Source organism: Epinephelus moara, chromosome 24 (genome assembly GCF_006386435.1).
Source record: "Epinephelus moara isolate mb chromosome 24, YSFRI_EMoa_1.0, whole genome shotgun sequence".
NCBI classification, from domain to species: Eukaryota; Metazoa; Chordata; class Actinopteri; order Perciformes; family Serranidae; genus Epinephelus; species Epinephelus moara.
In genome coordinates this window covers 49983136-50006174 of record NC_065529.1, presented here as the reverse complement: position 1 = coordinate 50006174, position 23039 = coordinate 49983136, and the positions used below count along the sequence as shown (strand labels likewise).

The following is a 23039-nucleotide window of genomic DNA, read 5'->3' as shown; positions in this document are numbered from 1 at the left end:
CCTGCAGGACTTTTTACTGATGCTTTAGCGCCCTCTGCTGATCAAAGTGTGTTCAACTCAACAGGATTAAACTGTTTCATATCAATAACTTCATTAATATTTTTACATTAAATCCACTCCAATCATAGCATCATTGTGGCTACTTATATTATTATTATAGTGTTATGATTCCACATTATGCTTAATTAAAATCATTTTGTATATACTAATCCATATATAAATGCATATTCCAAATATACTGTAACTACCGTGTAACTTTGATTTGGATTATCAGAAAACAGCACTGTTGGTTTTATATAACATCACATTTATGAACTTTACTGTGTTTAGCTTTATAGTGATGATCTGTTGTAAATATTGTTTTCACATGGGATTTAAACCTTGTTCTCCTGGGTCAAAGTTTGTGTTTGTTTGTCTCTTCCACCACTACCAGCCACCCTATATGTAGATTTTATCACTCTATATCCTACTATGATCACGGCCTCTGCTTCTTTTCTTTAGTTTGGCAGCACGGCATTTTGCAAACGAGCCTGATATTAGAAGGTGGAATTATTGTATCTGTGGTCTGATGCAGCAGAGCTGTAACAGGTACAGTGAGGGAGGGATGGGCAGTTTTTCCATTACTTGTATCTAAAATACGCATTTCAGTTACATTTGACTATTTTGTAATTTGTTTTTGATAAGGCCTATAAAAAGTAAATGTAATTTGTAACAAAATACTTTTGAGTGGAGTACTTTTGTATTAAAATACTCAAAATATATTCTCCACGAATCAAAAAACAAAAATAATAGGCTACACATTCTTATAATATTGGATGTAGCAATATTTTTTACTTTTTTTTTTTATATCTATATTTTTATCTATATGTTTTTTTTAAACTTGGGCCATTCAATGTGCCCTTCAATGACCTAGTGGTCTGTTTTACTGGACTGTGCATAACATAGGAAATTGTATGTTGTTGTGGTTGATGCTTGGGATGAGTATGCTGCAAATGAATTGCCTCACGTGGGATCAATAAAGTTGTCTGAATCTAAATCTGAATCAATAAATAATATTTTAGGGTAGCCTACATGTCCCTAGATTTTATTTTCTCTTTTTCATTTGAAAAAAAGTTGCAAACAAGCAAACAAGTTAACTTGTTGTTAACAAGTTAACTAATAATAATACATTATATTTATACAGCCCTTTTACAGCTCTCAAAGATGCTTTACATTTAAAACCAAAGAAAAGAAGTACATACATGTAAGTGCAAAAAGATAAACAGAAGACAAGGACAATATAAAACAACAATAATAATACATTTTATTTAAAAAGCACTTTTCAAAGTTCTCAAAGTCACTTTACAGAGACAATTCAAACACATCAAATAAAACAACAATTTTCAGCAAAGACATCGAAGACAAAGAGGAATAGTAATGGGAGTGAAAAAACAAGTAAATAAGTAAATGAATAAAAGTAGCTAAACATTAAAAGCAGAACGGAACAGGTGAGTTTTGAGTAGTGATTTGAATGATGGGAGGTCAGTGCAGTCACAGATGAGTTTTGTGAGGGAATTCCAGAGGGTGAGGGCAGCAACCGAGAAGGCATGAGTTTTGTGAGGGAATTCCAGAGGGTGAGGGCAGCAACCGAGAAGGCTCTGTCCCCCCAACAATGTGCAAAAGCATAGTGCAGCTACTATGCTTAGCTACAGTAGCTACAGTATCTTGCTGCTGTTTAGCTAGACCGTTGGTGGACAGTTCACAGCACAGCTAGACTGACTTACCAGGCATGCTGCTCACGTGGATGGACCCACACTGCCAGTAGACTACCTTGCTGCTCACGTCTTCCAAGTTCAACAGATTGTTTGTCAAGGTAAATATTTTATCTGAGTGTGACAGATGTCAACTGGCTTGATGTATGATTTATGTCTGGGTCTGGCTACATAGCCTATTGTATAAATACATGGTGATGATAGTTATAATATCAAGCTAGCAATGCTTATGCATGCCATTAATGGATGAATCATGGTTGTTTCTTTATTCATGAAAAGCTTTGTGGACCGACCGACCAATGGACCGACAGAGTGACCTATAGAGCTGCGGGTCGCTGCTAAAAAGAAAAAGAAAAAAAGTATTTTCTGTATTTGAAAATACAAAATACATGTATTTTATTTTGATACATTTTCTGGCACCAGTATTTTGTATTTTATTTTGATACATTTATTTGAGGGGCATTTTGTATCAAAAAACATTTTGATGTATTTTTGCCCATCTCTGCAGTGAGGGAGGTTCATTATTACAGTATTTATTCAATGTTTCGGCTCATTTCTTTTTAAAGAGTTTTAACATTCTCCAAACAGGAAGTGCAACTGTCACAGCTGTCTCGTGGGACATCGCAGCATGTCTGCAGAAGGTCCTAACTCACCTAAAACATTAAATTCAAACTTCAACACCTTGTGATTGTGTCAGTAAATTGGCTGCAGACACCACAATGCAAAGATGTTTTGTCAGCATGTGAGCCGTACTGGTCAAAATGTTCAGGTATTTTTCAGCATTTCCAGTCGACTCTGGAAATGTTCTTTTTATACAAATCTCTGTTTCGTTCCTCTTTGTTGACACTGACTGCTGACTGTACTATACAAGACCATCAGTTTTGTCTCGCTGAATGCTAATGTGTATCACACAGAAAATTTCAGATTCTGATTCCAACAGTAGGCTTACTGTACAGTACTGTAGTCCACAGTCAAGGGTGTGCACGTTTCTATAGAAACAGTACGTTTATTTGTGTCGTAATGCGTTACATGTACTGAAGATCTTTCATGTAAAATCACATCCAGTGCTTCCAAGCTTGATCAGACATCACAAACATTCAGTGTCACAGATATTAATGGAGTATACATGTATGTCTGACAGATTAGTGTTTAGAGGTTGTGAAGAGTGTGACAGTTTCACTGGGAACGCATTCATCATTTTTGATCAGCAAGTGGTTACTGTGCAAATTGGAGATGACTGTTCTTACTCTTTTTCTTACAACAAACCAAGCGGCGACCTCCAGGACTGAGAAATGAAGCCAACACCAAAGTTCCAAAAACTGCAGTTCCTCTAATGTCCACTTGAGGCTGGCTCCAAGAGCGAGTCAGTCCCCACAGACCCCCATGTTAAAGTGCTCAACTTTACAGCAGAAACAAACATGTTTACAGCCTGGTACAAAAAAACGGTTTTGCTCTCTGTAGCTAATTTAACGGTTCACAGCGACTGTGCGGGGGATGCATTCTTACTTAACGTTCTCATTTACATTTTATTGAGGTTTAAAGTTATGTATAAATAAGGGTGGATTGTTTTAAGTGACTGCCCGTCTGCCAATAGTGTCCTCAGCTTTTCAGTCAGATCCACCCCTCGCTCCTCCACAGCTCCACCCTCACACCCAGATATGGTCACTTCTGGATCCAAAAAACCAAGATAGCAACAGCCGAAATGCTGAACTCAAGGCTTCAAAACATGAATCCACAAACCAATGGGTGACGTCTTGGAAGCTGCGTCCATTATTTTTACAGTCCATGCAACAAACTGACTGTTAAAAAGTTTTAATTAAATGTTTTGAAAAAAAAAAAAAAGTTCATGAATTGAGCCAAAGCAAATGAGAAAAACTGTGATCAGTTTTATTGTAATATCACTTTGTGATTGATCGAAACCAAACAATATCCCACGGTATTCCAAACCCGATCACCAGAAAAATGTTGGTCTTGCACAATTCTGCAAACCACAAATATGTAATGTTTGTAATGTTTGTAACCACTTGTTCATGTTCAGAAAAAGATCATGTTTTATCCTCAAATCCGGATTTTGGCGACACAATTAATCCCCGCTGGAAAATCAGTGAAGTCTCGGTAATAAACAACCACTTTTCGTGGCACTAACCAAAAACACCCAGGTTTTGTGGTGGCTAAAAAGCTGCTGGAAACAGCAACGGCTCCCTAATCACAAATCTTTTTGTTGTTTGTTAGTCTCGAACCATAGTCTGCAGCTTGGCAGACGTCTCATCAAAGTGTCACACCATTTACAGCAACATGCAAAGGTTTGGGCACCCCTGGTTAAAATCTCTTTTATTGTGAGTAGTTAAGAAAGTAGAAGATGACCTGATCTCCAAAAGGCATGAAGTTAAAGATGAAACATTTCTTCAATATTCTGAGCAAGATTACTTTTAAATTGTAATTTTTTACAGTTTTAAACTAACAAAAAATAAAAAGGGCCTGAAGCAAAAGTTTGGGCACCCTGCATGGTCAGTGCTCAACAGCGCCCCCTTTGGCAAGTATCACAGCTTCTAAACACTTTTTGTATCCAGCTCAGAGTCTTTCACTTCTTGTTTGGAGGATTTTCACCCATTCTTCCTGCAGAAGGCTTCTAGCTCTGTGAGATTCTTGGGCCGTCTTCATGCTCTGCTCTTTGAGCTCTATCCACAGATGTTAATGATGTTTAGGTCGGGGGACTGTGAGGGGTGAGGCCAAACCTTCAGCTGGCTCCTCTTGACGTTGCCATTGTGGATTTGGAGGTGTGTTATGGATCACTGTCCTGTTGTAGAAGCCATCCTCTCTTCATGTTCAGGTTTTCTACAGATGCTGTGATGTTTGCTTCCAGAATTTGCTGGAATTTAACTGAATCCATTCTTCCCTCTACCTGTGAAATGTTCCCCGTGCCACTGGCTGCAACACAAGCCCAAAGCATCATCCATCCACCCCCGTGTTTAACAGTTGGACAGGTGTCCCTTTTTTCTCCAAACATACGTTTGCTCACTGTGTCCAAAAAGTTCTGTTTTAACTTCATCAGTCCACAGGACTTGTTTCCAAAAAGCATCAGGCTTGTTTCGATGTTCCTTTGCAAACTTCTGATACTGAATGTTGTGGTGAGAACACAGGAAAGGTTTTCTTCTGATGACTCTTCCATGAAGCTCATATTTGTCCAGGTGTGTCTGCACAGTAGAACAGTGCACCACCACTCCAGAGTCTGATAAATCTTCCTGCAGGTCTTTTGAAGTCAAACAGAGGTGTTGATTTGTCCTTCTAACAATCCTACGAGCAGCTCTCTCAGAAAGTTTTTTTGGTCTTGCAAATCTCAACTTGACCTCAACAATTCCTGTTAACTATTTATTTCTTAATGACATGACAAACTGAGGACACAACTCCCTGAAAACACTTTGCTATCTCCTTAGTCTTCTCCTGCTTTGTGGGCATCAGTTATTCTAGTTTTCAGAGTGCTAGGCAGCTGTTTAGAGGAGCCCATGGCTGCTGATTTTCATGTAACCTTTATTTAAATCTCGAGGAATCATTGAGGGCGAGCCCTCATTTACAATGATGTCGAGAGCACAACAAACAACAATTAAAAATCACAAAGAACGAGCAAATAACAACAGATCGAACACCTTTACAGTTACATTCAAAAGTACAGTAGTTGGTAATCATAGTTTTAAACTGGCCTATAGTAACCATTGTGTTGAGTTTAAGTGTACGTTGCAAGGTGTTCCAGGAAGATGCTGCAGAAGAACTAAAAGCAGTTTTACCAAATTCAGTGTTAGTGCGGGAAACATCGAGCATTAAGCAATCAGTTGAACGTGTAGAGTAATTACTATGCTACCAGTTCAATAAAGTGCTGAGGTATGGTGGCATGCTGCCATTCAAAACTTTATAAATGAAAAGTAGCCAGTGCATATCTCTTTGCACAGATAAAGGTGCCCATCCCACCTTATCATATAAGACAGAGTGGAGGCAGAAGCATGTCTATAGATAACATCACCATAATCCAGAACTGATAAAAATACAGCCTCAATGATCTGTTTCCTACAAAGTAAGGGAAAATTTAATTTGTGTCTATATAAGTATCCGATTTTGTGTTTTAGTTTACATCGTGATTGTTGGGACAAGGTTTCAGGAGTCAGAGTATTTATAAAGCTTTGAAATTAGCATCACCTGGCCTTTCCTAACAATGACTGTGAACAAGCCAGAGCCCTAACAAGCTCATTAAGGTCTGAGACCCTGGGAAAAGTTGTCTGAGAGCTCAAATGTCTTGGGGTGCACAAACTTTGCATGGTGCTCCTTTCATTTATTTTCACTCTAGAATTGTATACAACAGAAAAAAATAACTAATCCTGCTTAAAATGTTGAAATGCATGTTCCATCTTTAACGTCATGCCTTTGTAGATCAGTTCATCTTCTACTTACTTAAATACTTGCAGAAATTAAATTTTGACCAGGGGTGCCCAAACTTTTGCGTGCCACTGTACCATCCCCTCCACCCCACTTCATATTCACAGTTTGCAGAAATGTACAAGGCCAACATTGACTTCTGACGACAGGATGATATTCCTTACATATATTATTCCATGATGTTTCCCTTTCCTACAATCCTCCAAGGTACGTCTCAGCTGCAATATTTTGTGGTTCCTTTTAAATACATTATTTTATTTTAATCAATTCCATAGCACCCATCTACTGTACTATATATTCCATGGTCCTCAATTTTCAAAATATCCTTCACTAAATTAAATTCTCCACTTCATTCAGCCTTCATCGAAGCTACTTTTGAACTGTTGCATCAGTCTGCTGCGCACTATCAGTTTTTCAGTCTTTATATCCAGCAATAAATCAGTACTTTGGAATGAAACACACCCCTGTGTTAAATGTCAAGCAACAGCAGAGGAGGTCTGACAAAAGTCCACTTCTCACCTGACACAAACCAGGAAACACTTAGTTATTCTTCTTCACTGCAGAGAGACACACAGACTGAAGAACAGACGATCAGATTCACCTTCAGACCAAACTAACAACTTCCTCTGAGTGAGTTCAGCTAAAACTCCAACACTGCTGCTTCAACCTGCTGACACTCCACACACTGAAGGTGAGTTTGACTAAAAACACCACTCAAAGTCAAAGTACATTTCAGTGAAGTTAGGAGAGGAGGGAGGGGAGCCATGACTGACTGTACTTCCTGTCTGCTGTGTTTTCAGCTTCACTCAGAGACTAAATGGCTTCCAGATCAGAGGAGGATCTCTGCTGTCCGGTCTGTCAGGACGTCTTTAGACATCCTGTTGTTCTGTCATGTAGCCACAGCTTCTGTATAGACTGTCTGCAGAACTGGTGGAGACAGAAACCAACACGTGAGTGTCCAGTTTGTAAGAGAAGATCTTCAAAGGTTGAACCACCTGTTAGTCTGGTGTTAAAGAACCTGTGTGAGGCCTTCTTACAGGAGAGAGATCAGAGAGCTTNAGAGGAGGATCTCTGCTGTCCGGTCTGTCAGGACGTCTTTAGAGATCCTGTTGTTCTGTCATGTAGCCACAGCTTCTGTAAAGACTGTCTGCAGAACTGGTGGAGACAGAAACAAGAACGTGAGTGTCCAGTTTGTAAGAGAAGATCTTCAATGGAACCTCCTTTAAACCTGGCATTGAAGAACCTGTGTGAGGCCTTCTTATTGGAGAGAGATCATAGAGCTTCAGAGGCTCTCTGCAGTCTGCACTCTGAGAAACTCAAACTCTTCTGTCTGGACCATCAGCAGCCAGTGTGTGTCATCTGCAGAGATTCAGACAAACACACCGACCACAGATTCAGACCCGTCGATGAAGCTGCACGACAACACAAGAAGGAAGTTGAGGAAACTCTGGAGCCCTTAAAGGAGAAGTTAAAGGTTTGTGAACAAGTTAAAGTGAAGTGTGAACAAACAGCACAACACATGAAGGTCCAGGCCCGACGCACAGAGAGGCAGATTAAGGAGCAGTTTAAGAAGCTTCACCAGTTTCTAGAAGAGGAAGAGGAGGCCAGGATGGCTGCACTGAGGGAGGAAGAGGAGCAGAAGAGTCAGATGATGAAGGAGAAGATGGAGGCTCTGAGCAGAGAGATAGCAGCTCTTTCAGACACAGTCAGAGCCACAGAGGACGAGCTGAGAGCTGAAGACGTCTCATTCCTGCTCAACTACAAGGCTGCAGTGGACAGAGTCCAGCAGCGCCCCCTGCTGGATGATCCACAGCTGCTCTCAGGAGCTCTGATAGACGAGGCCAAACACCTGGGCAACCTGACCTTCAACATCTGGAACAAGATGACGGGCATGGTCTCCTACACTCCTCTGATTCTGGATCCAAACACTGCTGATAAGTATCTCATCCTGTCTGAAGATCTGACCAGTGTGAGACGAGGACAGAGACAGCAGCTTCCTGATAATCCAGAAAGGATTGATTCTTACTACTGTGTCCTGGGCTCTGAGGGCTTTAACTCAGGGACTCACAGCTGGGATGTCGAGGTTGGAGACAGTACAGTCTGGTTTCTGGGTGTGTTAGCAGAGTCTGTCCAGAGGAAGGGACGCATAAAGTCTGGATTATGGGTAATAGGGTTCCATAAACGTAAATACCTTGCACAGTCAATTCCAGCTCCACCCACTGATCTCAAAGTGCAGAAGAAGCTCCAGAGGATCAGAGTGAATCTGGACTGGAACAGAGGAAAGCTGTTGTTCTCTGATCCTGATACTAACACACACATACACACCTTCACACACACTTTCACTGAGAGGGTGTTTCCATATTTTAGGACTGTGGATAAACTAAAGATATTACCGCTGAAGGTCTGCGTGACAGTGGAACAGAGCAGTTACAGATAAAGAGGATGATCATATTTGTGTAATCTGTACATGTCCTTCTGCTGAATCATTACTGCAAAACATGTTTGTTTTGCTTCACATGTTTTTATTTTCTATATTATTTGACGATCTACCTTTTGTTTCTATTAGCCCCTTTTCCACCAACATTTCCAGGAACTTTTATTACCAGGAATTTATTTACCTGGGTAAAAGAATTCCTGGTAATCTGTGTGGTTTGCGTTTCCACCGCACCTCAAAGTTCCATCAGGCTCATGACGTAGCTGATTCGGTGTGTGCCCTACATTTAGCTCTGCTAGCTTATTGGCTGGTAACATAGTGCTGGTGTAGACAGTTAAGGGTGTTTGTCTCAGCCAGTCGCTAAGTTTAAAAGTATTTTTAAATAAGTGTCAAACTAAGTTAGTCTAGCCTGAGTGTCAGACTGAAGCTCCCAGAACCTTCAGCCTGACATCGCCTCCACTGAAGGCGATTTACAAGGGGGAGGGAATTTGATTTTTCCCTAACCAATCAGCAGAGATCAACAACTCACCCAGAATCTGACGTCATTAGTATCCATGCCTCGGGGGTGCCGAAAACAAGCGAGCATTGCCCGTTTAAAATGTCTCTGTCGTCGTGCACGCCCAGCTGCATCGCCGTTAAATCCAGTTTAGCAGCTTCCTTAATTTGGTCCTCGATTAATGCGAGTAGTGGCGAAATACCTCAATAGCATAGTTAATGTGGTCTATAGGATCTGTAGCAGTCGCCATTGTTGCTACCCTCACCAGTTACCCACCAGCGCACAGCTTGACATCAGCGTGGCGCTGACTGGCTAATTGCTAGACCCGCCCCCACCCCCGGCGTTCATTGGTCCGTCCATCGTTTGGACGAGATAAATCGCAAATTCATTGCAGTATGCCAGACCAGAGATGCAAGCCTACTCAGTTGAGTGGGCAGGGTCTATGGACTGTGGAGAGAGCATATTGAATATCACTGTCTACACGTTTACACGTTCATGCTGCTGAACACATGTATTGATAAAGTATTGGTTTCTTACTTGCTAAGGTTTAATGTCACTTACAGTAATGAGTGTAGCTGCCGTCAACTCGAGTCATTTTTGAGTTCTTCACCGCGGTCGCTCGGCTGTTCACCAGTTACCGTGTCGTGTAGACGAGTGTGTGTGTGTATGTGGAGGAGTTCAGCGCGGGCACCAAACAACCGATACTGTTTGCGCTTATCAATACTATGGTCTTTGATCATTTAGCCCCAGGGCTAACTTAGTACCGGGTTTTGGTACCCATCCTTAATCAAAACACAAACGAAGTGAAGCTTGTAGAAATTAAATAAAGTTTGCAGCCACACTGACACGGAAGTGCGGAACGCTGCAAGTGTGTTCCACCAATCAGTGTTCTTCAGCACACAGCCCCGCCGCTCAAGAATTCTGGGTAATCTGAAAAGTCCTACCCCCCTACTAGGTACTTTTTTATAGGGAAAGTTTGGGGTTGAGGGAAAGTTTTTTCCCCGGGTAATCTCGGTGGAAACACTAAGAAAATATTTTTTCTTAGTTCCTGATATTTTGGTTGGTTTAGCTTTTTCCTTTTTCAATTTTTGATACTGTGTCATTAGGGGTCGGGCAGCTCTGCTACTGATCGCCAATATTTTCCTTCCTCTCCTTCGAAAGAAATCTAACTTACCATGTATACAAATAAACCAAACTTTGGACTGCACAGAGGTCCAGTCCAAAGCTAAACTTCCTCAATGGGAATTAGGGGCCAACAGTCCTGATGGCGGAGCTACAGCAACTGTTTACAGCCAGGCTATTCAAGTAGCGGCCCCCGGGCTGGGTGCAAGCTGCGATGGAGTATGTACTGGCTCAGATTACCGATAATTTATATATGAGTAGTCTCATACAGCTCATCCTACACACTCCAGTACAGTACGTGTTGGTTAGTACTTTTTAAAGCTATGGTTTCAACCCCCTTTTAAATCAAAAGACAAAGAGGAAGAAGCACCTGTTTCTTTCAGACCAATATTCTTAGGAACCATAATGGGCCAATCAAATCAGCCCCCGCATGCTTTATGTGCTCCTCTCTCACCTCTCTGTTCTTGCAAGCCAAGCATGTAGTTTGGCTGGTTAGGCAAAATGTCTCTACCTTAAAACAATATAAAGTTGACACAGAAAACTGCTGTCTGTGTGAAACCTGTGTGCTTAATCTGCAACGGCTGCTGTGTAAAGAGAAAAATTTGAGAGGGTATTTCAAGACAACCCATGCAAACTTTGACGCCACTTTCCCACCAGACTCTGCTGCTTTGAGCCAGAAAATTTTGTGACTAATATCGTGTTATGAGCAAAAATGTTGCACCCAGTTTCGGGCCTGTATGGAGCAAGAAAGAGCAGTGTCAGCATCATTACAAGTGGCATGGACACTGGGCAAAAAGAGAAGTCATAAACAGACTCAGAGACTGTCAAGGAGTGCATGTTGGCATCAATTGTTGAGATGGTGACAGATGAGAAAACCCAAAAAAGTATAATTGATTTGATCGAGCAAATTCCAATATCTGACATATGAGGAAAGTCGAGGCCCTTGCATTGAACGTTTTCAACACACTTTTGGACAAACTGAGAAAGGCTGAGGTGATGTCTTAAGCCGTGGATGAGTCAACAGACAACAGCGATGTTGTACAGCTGTGCAACTATGTTCACTTCTTTGATGTGGCGGATCTGCTGGGACTAAGTCCTTTGGAGGGACACACCACCGGTGAGACTTCATCCACCAACATTGCTTCATTCTTTGAGGAGAGCACTGATGGATAATGGTGCACTCTTGATGGCAGGCAGAGAACAGGGGCTGGCCGTGAGGATGGCAATTTCAATATGGACAGATGTGAGTACAGTGGTAGTCCGTGTGTGGACTTTTGGGGCGGTCTATTTTATTTCTAAGAGGAAGAAACAAACACTAAGATGAAAAGCCCTGGTTATATTTCAGTCATCAGTTAGCAGTGTCTCTGCTTTCAGCCAGTAGGTGGAGCAGAGGAACAGTTTGATGTGTCTGAGAACTATTTCCCTCTGAGAGTGCTTCCACACTTTTTATCTGGTCGGCTTGTAAATGCTGCCGTGAGAACACGAACCAACTCTAGGCAGCTACACAACTTTGTAACAAAATTAGTCCCTGATTCAGACCAAAGGAGACAACTCTAGGTCTCCAAGCACCCTAAGACTGGAACTTATCTCAACATTGTCAAGAGAGGACAAGGGGGCTGTCAAGTCATGTTGGTACAGTTGTGTGCAGTTAAATGGATGTTGTCTGTTGGTTAAATGCATTTTTCTACAGCTCACCTGGACTGATTTTTAAAACATGGTATTACAATCTGAATGTAAAAGTGCCCTGGACCTATGTGTCTTGATTCAATACCATGCACAGACCTTATTCTGCATTTACAATATACATTTTTTACCTCTGTCTATTAGATGGAAGAATTGCATCTTGCAAAGTGAAATTAGACGATGATGTTGTTGTTGTAATTTCTGTATCTGTTAACGTGATTACAGATTCTTCGGCCCCTCGTTTTGGCTCACTTTCATGAACTGACCCACATTCCAAACTAACTGAACAGCTCTGGCCTACGGCTTTGTGACTTTCACTAAACTTAAGTTGAGTTGTAAAGACACTTTTGAAAACTCCAACCTGGTGCAAATTATTAAGTCCATCACTCTGTTTTTATCAAAAATTGTAAAACTAATTAAATGTATCTACTCCCACATTTTTTTGCTCAAATCACACCAAACATGCTTTTCTGCATGTTCAGACTGTCCTACACAAACACACACAGATTTTCTAATGATCCAAAATTGAGCCCACAGTGCATCAAAATGTGTCACTGTAAACATCACTGTAAACTGTAAACTCTAAACACTAAATAAATGCCATTGTTCACTAAAATGACTGACAATATTTTGTTGTCAGTGTGGGTGAAGTGTGTTCGAGTGTTCTGAATTTATGTACCAGTCAATAAAAAAAGATGGTGCTAACTTTATTAATCCCACACTTGGGAAATTCACATGTCACAGCAGCTCAAAGCACAGACAGAAAAAGGAGGGTGACAATGACAAAAAGAGCATTTTTAAGCGTAATTTTTGTTCCCTTTTGGAATTAATCAATCTTTGTAAAAAGACATTTCAGATGTTTTCTATGTTGTCTACATGAAGTATGCAAACTCTCAGAATTGTGTCTTGTTCACTGAATCGTTGAGACTAGTTTGAAATCTGCCTGTAAATACATGTGCAGTTGTTATGCTGCACCCTGGTGGTAGGTTGTATCATAGTGTGAAGTCTACTCTAAATTCTACACTGATGAGGTTGCTCAACTTGATAACAACTTGCCATTGGTGCCTAAAGGCTGTGAGTTTAAGTCAAAGGTGGCGCAGATTAAACATGCTGTTGCATCCTCGGTCATTGTGCTGTATGCGTTAGAAAACACATAATTTCAAGGATTAATCATATTTTTGGCGCGGAAAGTTCTACTGATGGATCCTCGTGGATTTGTTATTTGTCTTCCCCTTCTTCCTTCTTCCTCCTTTTCCTCTTCCTCATCCTCCCTTTCATCTTTTATTTCTATTTTTTCTTCCTCCCTTTCTGAACACTTCTCCACAGGCATGTTTAGCTTTGCTACGAGGCTTTAAACACAGTTTGTTTATCCACTAGGGTTTTCCAGCACAGACAGCTCAACTGAACAGAAATGTAGGAGGTGATGTGTGTCTGTGGTGAATGGCGATTAGGTCACCTACTTTTGTCTGAACAATGATTTTCTGGTCGTTGACTCTTAAAATCTGCAGGTCCTGCACCCATATATTTGTGAACTGAAGAAGGGCCTTGAGAGATTTATAATTTCAGAGCTGCTTTTGCCATCAGCCTTTAAGTATATGTCTGAACATGAATATGACGCGGGGAAGTGCTGCCATACGTGGTTGGTTTTCTCAGCCATCAGGGGATTGCTTAAAAAAGAACATTATATGGGTGCATCATGGTAACAGTAGTGTACAAGGCACAAAAGGCTTTCATCAACATCTCCAAAACAGCCCTGATGATAAATTGTTTGCTGTTAGATATTATTACAAGTCAAATAGACATAATCTGGTTATCACAACAAAATGTAAAATAAAATAGGCTGTTAGGTTAATTAGGTTCATTGTCAACTCATCTTTAATGCTTTTAATGTTCATGTAGTCATGTAGCCGAAGTAACTGTCCATGCATACTGACAAACTCCATGAGGCTAGCTCCCTAGCTCTAGAATTGGCCTGTGTAGGAATCTAGTTCACTAGATAGCCATACAGTTGCAAGCATATTTAAAGACCACTCATTTGGCATTCGCATTTTTCACCCTCAAAGTTCAAGGCAACAATACAGCTACATAACCAATTAAAAATATAATTCTCTGAAGGATCAAAACTTAAGCCTTACCATTCTCTCCCAGGAGCTGTGTTGATTATTTGGCCACTGTCCAATACTCCGGCTGTAGTGATGTGTCGGTCGCGAACGAAACGGCTCTGCTTTGTTTTTGTTTTTTCTCTTTTTTTCGGTTTAAGCCGCACGTGATTGGTCAGTATGTGTGGTGTCGGCTGTGTCCACGCTGAGCAGAAGGGGGGGGGGGGGGGGGTAAGCCTGCTCACATTANTGTTTTTGTTTTTTCTCTTTTTTTCGGTTTAAGCCGCACGTGATTGGTCAGTATGTGTGGTGTCGGCTGTGTCCACGCTGAGCAGAAGGGGGGGGGGGGGGGGGTAAGCCTAGCTCACATTACAGGATTTTCACCCTGATTTTGCGTCACGGAGACTATCGTAATCTTTTGAGTGTTCGTACCTGGCGATGTGGGTTTCTGTCACCAGGAGTCTCACCACCTGCGTTACGACCTGTGTGCACACCGCAAGATTTCTCCACCAAGCCCTCGCCGACAGAGCCTCAGATAACGCAGTGACGTCACCAAACTACGTTTTTTGACTTGGAGATAACACATGGTAAAGGCATGGATATTCTTCCCAATGTTGAATCAGATCTGCCTCCAGGGCCTGGGTCCAAACACAACGTGCTCCCCGTGATCCTGTGGACGCTGCCATTGTTGTTGTTGCTTGTCAGTGTTGCCAGATCTTGGGAGAGAAACAAGCAACCAGGGCTATGGAAACAAGCCCAAAACAAACAACGGACATAGAGAAAGGCGACGTTTCGAGAGCAAGCCCAAATAAGCAACTCCACTTTAGAAACAAGCCAAAAAAAAACGCAACCCGCGACTACCAATATTTGTAAGTGACTTGACAAAAAAACGAGCCCAAAGTCGCGGCTGATAAGCAGACCTGGCAACCCTGCGGCTTGTCCTCCTCACATTTCTTCCGTCCTCCTGTGTGCTGACGTGGGACGTATCCCGCCTCTTATTGGCTGATGTTCTTTGTCAGTTGTGTCACACTTCTCCAGTTTTCTAGCATGCCAGATATCCAGTCCCAGTCACAGACGAGGGGGCGACTTGCTCGTAGTCTTGTTCACACATGAGGACTTGTCATGGCAGACTATCTGCCGACTCACCTCCGACCCAAGGTGGCTCTCAAGATCCTCTGCGACGTCAAAATCGCGGTGAAAATCGTGTAATGTGAACTAGGTTTTACAGACACAGACACCTAGGCACCGAGCGTCTCTGAACTATGGTAATTCTACTTCGTTACTGATTTACAGCTGCTTCCATCAGTAAGTGTGCAGGGTAAAGTGGAGAAAATATTCAAAATATTTAATACAGATTTTTTTAAGGTGGCTAAAATCTGCTTGCCGGGAGATTTGGTTTATCAAAGACACTGACAAAGCAACAGAGAACATAAAACAAGCACAGCAGAAATGTCAGATAAACTGGACCACCGGGTTTAACTGTTTATTTTTAAACTTTACAGAAATCGCTACGTTTGTAAATTTTACATATCTGCGCAATTCAAATGAATTCCCAGTTGTCTACCAGGAAGTGATCGCTGTTGTTAGCGCAACGTCACTGTGATTTGGTCTATAAACTCAAATTTCATAACTCACTTTGTAATCAGTCATTTTGATAAGTCTAAATGAGTCCCACTGTGTTGCAGCAAAATACTGAAAGCTTGGTCCTACCATGATTCATTGTCTTTATCCTTGGAGTGCAGGTTGGCTGTGTGGAAGCAGACGTCTATCCAACACCATTTCTCCTACGGGTGGCTCACCGTCTTTGTTCTCCATCTTCGGATGTGAGCCAAACGATCCCCACAGCTAGCACCTGGCCTGTTGTTTACTAGTGAAATACAAATACAGATGTTTTAGTCTTACATAGTTTGTAACAACATGAAGTACCTGAGGAGGTCTAGCACCTAAAGACTGGTTAGAGGGATCGTTGAGGCTTTATGAGGTACTTATCAATAGGCAGTGTATTACATACAGCAGATGGTGGTCAGCACGCTCCCTGTATGAAGAAACAGACTGGACTATCACCCAAGAGTCTCAGCTTTGCATTGATGGTGATGACAGTTTTCAGCAAAACGTATTGTAGTGAAGAAATGTCTCTGCTTCCCTGTGGATGCTTCTGGGGAGAGGTTCCCCAGTAACTGATTACTGACGACTCTACTCTGTGTTCGCTGGTTAAAACGTGACGAGTGAGAGGCCGGACCATAGACATCATATACAGTAGATACCTCGTTGACGGCTTCGGCCCGTTTCAGCGATGCGTCAACGTCTCCGCCATCTTGGGGAGGTCACTGCCGGCTGGCTAGTACTGTGTATGGAGATAAGTCTTTAGCAAACTTGGCGTGCTCACTCAAAAGTCTCGAAGTGTAATTGGGTGCCGGCCCAAAATATTACAGCAAAGCAGAAAAAACTTCTCACCGTGGTCAGTTAGCCTGCCCTGTCTCGCGTGAGACTCGAGAACTAGCACCACCACTAGCCATCAGCAGGTCTCGCGCGAGTTGCCATGTAAACACAGCACTCCTAGCTGTTATCCTCCGATACCCCGAACGAGTTTTGTGGATTAAAAACTACACTGGACTTCTTGTCGGCATGAGGGTCAGTAAGTACTGTCTGTATTTTCATTCTAAAGTAGCCATTTCCGAACGCTGAGGACGGCTATGAGCTGTAACGTGTCCGTTCGACTGCTGCTGTTCAATCCACTATATTAAAAAGTATTATACTTATTAGTGAGTGCTGTCGGGTTTTTCTGCTTTGCTGTAATTTTTTTGGACCGGCACCCAATTACACTTTGAGACTTATGAGTGAGCACGCCTATGCTCACTCAAAAGTAGGACCCGGGGAACATAGGGATGACCCCATTATATCTATGGGCCAGACGGCGTGTGTGAGAGAGATTTAAATGCTTTGTTCGAGGCTGTGGCACCAGGGCGGGAGGGTGCTGTTTGCGACTTTTAGCGTTGCCGGCAGCGAAGACAGCTAAGTAGGGGAGCCGTCCCTGTGCTAGGAGGGGAGGCCGGATGCCTCCTTTAGGAAGCGAGCAACCGGGGTGTAGAAGGTCCCCTTTGCCAGTGTTTTCGGCTTTCAGCTTCAGCTTCAACTATCCTGTTGCAACACATTGCCTCACGCTGCCATGCCGCTACAGTACACCGCCCTTTTTGCTCTGGTTACATGTTCAACACAGTTGCTGAAGACAAAAATTTAGCTTCTAGACTGGTTGTTAGTCGTTACAGACACGGACACTGCAACAGGTGCCAGAGCTCTGCAAAGACATTTTAGAAAATGCTAAGTTAACATTTGTTAAATATTTGTTAAGAAATAAATCAGTATTTGCTAAACTGAAGGCAAATTAAGTTACTTTGGAAAAGAACCAGCGTTGGCGGTTAGCCACCAAGAGTAGCCACTGGGACTAACCACAGAGGTTAGCTTACTGCTACTTCCGCTATCTCACAGGAAGTTGAGCCCACTATCATTTCTACAGTAGTAGAAACCGCGCCCTAAAATGGCGGCGCCATTAAATTCACTTTACTCTCTAAAGGCTGAACAAGACCATGTCTGTTGCATGAAGCTCCTCAATTCATTTTACACACACACAAACACTATGTGACAAACAATATAAACGTACACTTCCCTGGCTTAGATACAGGCAAGTTAATTTAATAAAACAAGGATTGACAGGAGGAAAAAAGATGTTTTTAACTCACCAAATCCTCCTTCACAGTCAAACAAAACCAGAAACCAGCGACACAGACAGAAGATGAACACAGAGTCCTCCAAAACAGAACAATAAACATAATTTACATTCCTAACCTGTGTCTTTACTCTTATTTCCTCCTCTCCTTGTTGCCTCGACTCTTCTCTCTCTGGCACGTCTCCTGCTTTGTCTGTCTCTCACCAGCAGGCGGCGCTACAGCCACACTGATTGGCTGCTGCTCTGGTTAAAGGAGCAGTGCACAAAGTTTTGTTTTTAAACTTTATTGAAAACATTCCACTCCACATTTTCATTATTAAACTTTTAGAAAATAAATCTCATAATGTGAAAATAATTTGAATATGAATTAAATTCAGTACACAAACTAAGTGTGGGTTCCCAACCTTTTTTTCCTAAGGGACCCCTTTTCTGTCACTGAGTAAACTGATGACCCAGGACAAAATTACTTTATGAATATTTAATATTGAATTCAACACATACTAGTAACAGCACAGAACAACTGAAAAAGTACAACTAGCACAAATGTGTCTCAAGATTTAGTTTTGCTGTCTGTTCCTGGTGCACAGACTGAGCTGTTATGTGCTCTGTGATATGAAACTATATGAACTGATCTTGCTGCCTGATTTTAAAGCTCTCATAAGTACAAACATGGTTCTTGTCATTGTGCGTAGGTGTTCTAATTATTCTACATGTTTATTTTTTATGTTTTTTATAATGTTGTTATCTGGCTGTAACTTATTATTCTGGTGCTTCCTCAAAAACTTGAAAAAGACTTATTTGATCTCAGCGGGACGTAACTGGTTAAAAATGGATCCAATAAATAAAATAAAAATAAAAACTGTGGATGAAATAACTGCAGGAAATTTATGTAAAACAAGTTAATTGGATGAATGTTGAGCAGATTACAGATTACACAGTTAATAGACTCCTTATCTGACAAATTCTTTGTCTTCTTCTCCTTTACGATTGTCCATTGTTCTTTTAGCTCTTGTCTGTTTTAACTGAGCACGTTTCTAATACAGGACAAGGCTGTTCAGCAGAGTGAGGCCTCTGTGAATATGATTTGTACTCAGGTCTTCACTGTGCCTTTACCATGTGAGCTTAACGTTTATATTCTTACCTTAAGATTAACAGTGTCATTTAGCTTTGTTGATGAGATAAAGGTCTGCTGTTTATTTTATTTTTTTTATAAAGATGTCTGACACACCTTAAAAACAATAATGCCATGTGACCCCTTTCTAAACCCCCACATTGGGGACAACTGGTGTAAACTATCATTACACAGCAACTGTTAACACTAGTTTACATTAAAAGATTGAAAAGGTCAGATACTCATGAGAAAAATATGAACTCAAGGAGCAGGAGCCACAGCACAAGTACTGTAGTAGCAGCAGTGGTGATAGAAATGGTAATGTAATAATAATAATACCTTTATGTGTAAAGCACTTATCTAACAAGGTTACAAAGTGCATCACAAAGTGCACGAAAATAAGACAACGGTAAGATTAAAATAGCTGAATGAAATATTAAGAGCTAAGAAAAATAGTGTGTACAGGGACAAAAATAGAACAAAAGGAAATAAAACACAAAAGTACAAATCAGGCATTTAAAGGGAAACGTTCTGATAAGAATATGTTTAAAGCAGTGACTTAAAAACAGGTAATGTGCTAACAAGCCCAATTGCCTCAGCCAGAGCATTCCAGAGACTCGAGGCCTTGTTGGCAAAAGTCTGGTCACCTTCAGCGACCAGCCTCGACCAAAACTGTACCATAGCAGTAGCAGTAGTCGTAGGGGCGTGCTTTACATTAACACCTAACTAAATGCACACGTAAAGGTTTAGCAGCAGCAAAGGTTACATGCATCATTTTTCTAAATTAATAGTTTACTTAAGGTAGTAATTACCTCTTAATTAACAGTTCAGCAATTAACCTTGTCTTACTTTTAACCCCTGCTCAGTCATTAAATATGTGTGTGTGTGTGTGTGTGTGTGTGTGTAACAACAGACCTGCAGTGTTGCCCTCAGACCCTGAATGTGAACACATGCAGCCAGATGTAAACCGCAGCCTGTCCTGCGTAACTCAACCCCAAAGTTTGCCAGAACAGATCCATCATCATTTACGCCCTGCTGAGCGCTGTTTGTCTCAGCAGCTCCCCGCCCGCTAAAGGTCACAGCATAAGAAACTGTTTAGTGGCTCTGAGCTGCGTATGAAAGGCCGGCCTTGACGGCCTCAGCAGCAGCAGAGAGGAAATGAGCGTGAAATGAATGTCACATTGAAATCAAAGGCAGGGAAGATAAATGGGAGAGGTGGTTGGAAATCACCTGGACCGGGGGCGAGAGAGACACAGAGGGAGCGATGGATGGAAGGATGGAAGGAGGGATGGAGGGATGGATGGAGGGAGGAGTAATTATTAGTGATTGAGCAGCTTCCCCCTCGTGTGTTTCATTAGGAGCGGGCTGTTCACACACAATCTCTTCTCTGTTGGGCCGTGCCAGAGACCGGCAACTCCGGTTTATTTGACCATCTGAAATCTTAACAGTTAATACCTGTATATTTCCAGCATAATATTGTCTCTGGCAAAGATTGCCAGAAAGCGTATCCCCGTGAAAATAAACGCCTGCTTTCGCATGCCAGGTAACACAAGGGCCATGTGCTGAAAAAGGAGGGGGCAGATGGGGAGGAGGTGGAGAGGGAGGAGGTGGAGGTCAGACAGGTGAGGTGAAGATGAAGGATGAAAAAGACAGTGGAAGAAAGAACAGAAGCTGCTGGAGAGAGAGAGATGTGAAAGGTGAGTATTTAAAAGCACAAAATTACTTTTAAAGGGACAGTTCACCCCCACATTAAAAACACATATTTTTCCTCTCACCTGTAGTGCCTTTTATCAGTCTAGATTGTTTTGGTGTGAGCTGCCGCATGTTGGCGATATTGGCTGTAGAGATGTCTGCCTTCTTTCTGGTATAATGGAACTAGATGACACTCAGCTTGTGGTGCTCAAAGTGCCCAAAAAACACATTTGAAAACTCAACAGCGATGTCTCTTTACAGAAACCATGACCCAGTTAATTAAAGATAATCCACAGAAATTGTTGTGAGCAGTTTCATGTAGGACCACTTTTCTTTCTATGTAACTACAACCGAGTCCCTGCGCAGAAGGATTCAGTTTTGCTTTTTATGTGTAAATTAGCCAGGAACTTCCTGGAGTCTGAGCTGCTTGTCTAGCAATTGATCAAGATTGATAAAAAGTCTGGCCCACTGGGGACAACTGTGGCTCAGAGGTAGAGCGGTTCAACAGTTTGATCTCTGGGTCCTTCTGTCTGCACGCTGAAGTATCTTTGGACAAGATACTGAACCCCAAGTTGCTCCTGATGGCTGTTCAGTCGGCGTGTAAGGGCATGTGAATGGTTACTGTATGGTAGCCTCAGCCACCAGTGTGTGAATGGGTGAATGTGACATGTAGTGTAAAAGCAATTTGAGTGGTCGGAGGACTAGAACAGTGTCATACAAGTGCAGTCCATTTACCATTTACCATCACATAATCCCTTGTTAAACTGAGAATTGTCATTTTTGCCATAGATCCTTTAAAAAAAAAATCACGTTGACACCGTGATGCATTAAAGTATGAAGAGACGTAGATACAGCGTTGGAGGTGGAACCCCGTTCATTCCTGTGAAAGATGCTCAGTGGCACATGAAGTCAAAAATGTTCAATTACTGGGATGATAGCTACTATTCTTGCATTACTGGGCCCATAGAGGAGGCACAGTACGGACACCCACAGACCGAGTTGGCTGTTTCTGGTTTGCCACTCTGCTAACTCTAATGGCTATAAATAAATGTTAACGGACTGAATGAATCAAACCCTGATAGTAAAACAAATCATTTCACATGGGTTATGATGCTTAAAAAAATGTATTTGCTGATTTACAGACATCTCTTTCGCAATGTAATTCTATGGGAAAAATTTTAAAGGGAAATTTCTGTTTATTTCAGCCTGTCTCCTATCGTCCTAAATTTGTTTCAAGTGACTAGTGACATAGAAATAATAGTTAGCATGTTAGCCGTTAGCCTAGATACAGCCGGGGCACATAGTAGCGTCAGACCTGTTAAAACGTAAGTGAACGGGCAACCTTCAAGTGCAAAGTTAGTCCACTAAAAAAAAAAAAAACTATTCAATTAAATAAATATGTTTTTATTTTCTTTGGTATATTTCTCATAAACATATACGCAGTGATGACTTTTGGGTATTATGTATGTTGGCTGTTATCCAGTGTCAAGTCTCTGATCATGTGAGGAGACCATGAGATTATACGGTAGCCAGTTCAGCTGCATAACTATTAACTAGCATGCACTCGGGCCTGTCATCATAGTGTGCACTGGGGCCTTTTGTAACCACCTTACGCCATTGACATGGATGCTTCCAATTGATGCTAAATTTGTGCTAAATTTGGGCTTGTATGTGTATTTAGCAGGTCGGGGTGATACCTTTTGTCGCTGGCTTTGGACAATGGTGGCGTGTGGCTCTGGGTCACTCATCGAGATGAGGAAATATACTCACCACTCTGTAAACTCTGCTACTTTCAGTTGTTAGCCAGGTTGATGTTGTCAAATGTAAACATCAGTAAACATCAAGAACAAGATGAAGAAGGTGGGCACCAGACAAACTCACATCCTGCTGGTCACTGTACAGGTGTTGGAAAATAAACTTGACAAACTCTGTGCCGCATCAGTTTCCAGCAGTGTTGCAGGAACTGTAATATGCTTTGATTCACCGAAACTTTCCCAATCATGGACAGCACCATTCAACCAGGTGTCTCTTTTTCTATATGTAGACCTGACAGGGCAGACGACTCTGGGAGAGAAGGAGAGGAGACATGTGCTTTATGGTGAATAAGGACTGGTGTGACAGTGGTTATGTGAAGTGCTGTCCTGTTCCTGCTGTGGATCACTGCTGTACACTGTTTAGAGGTGGCTGCAGAGCGGCGCCCCCATGTTCAGGAGAAGTGACCATACGGCTGTCTTGTTGTGGGGATGTGTGGACAGTTAAATCATTCCACAACCAGAAACCATGGTTTACCAGACCCATCCAGACACATGGACATCAATCAATCAATCAATCAATTTTATTTATAAAGCCCAATATCACAAATCACAATTTGCCTCACAGGGCTTTACAGCATACGACATCCCTCTGTCCTTATGACCCTCGCAGCGGATAAGGAAAAACTCCCCAAAAAAACCCCTTTAACGGGGGAAAAAAAACGGTAGAAACCTCAGGAAGAGCAACTGA

At 41.9% G+C, this 23039-nt stretch overlaps 2 protein-coding genes across 2 annotated transcripts in view; both read left to right on the top strand.

Moving 5' to 3' along the window:
- pcbp4 (poly(rC) binding protein 4) overlaps positions 1–23039 on the top strand; it is a 536281-nt gene that overhangs the window by 383239 nt on the left and 130003 nt on the right. The window lies entirely within an intron of this gene.
- On the top strand, positions 6994–8613 carry LOC126385940 (nuclear factor 7, brain-like). The gene is made up of 2 exons (XM_050037985.1): positions 6994–7041; positions 7267–8613. The coding sequence occupies exons 1-2, from the start codon at positions 6994–6996 to the stop codon at positions 8611–8613; spliced, it is 1395 nt and encodes a 464-aa protein (XP_049893942.1).

Excerpts from the sequence above, each read along its gene's own strand:
- LOC126385940 (XM_050037985.1), top strand. The coding sequence starts at position 6,994 with ATGGCTTCCAGATCAGAGGAGGATCTCTGCTGTCCGGTCTGTCAGGAC. Across the intron at positions 7,042-7,266 it reads GCTGTCCGGTCTGTCAGGAC|GACGTCTTTAGAGATCCTGT; the intron begins GTCTTTAGACAT and ends CCGGTCTGTCAG.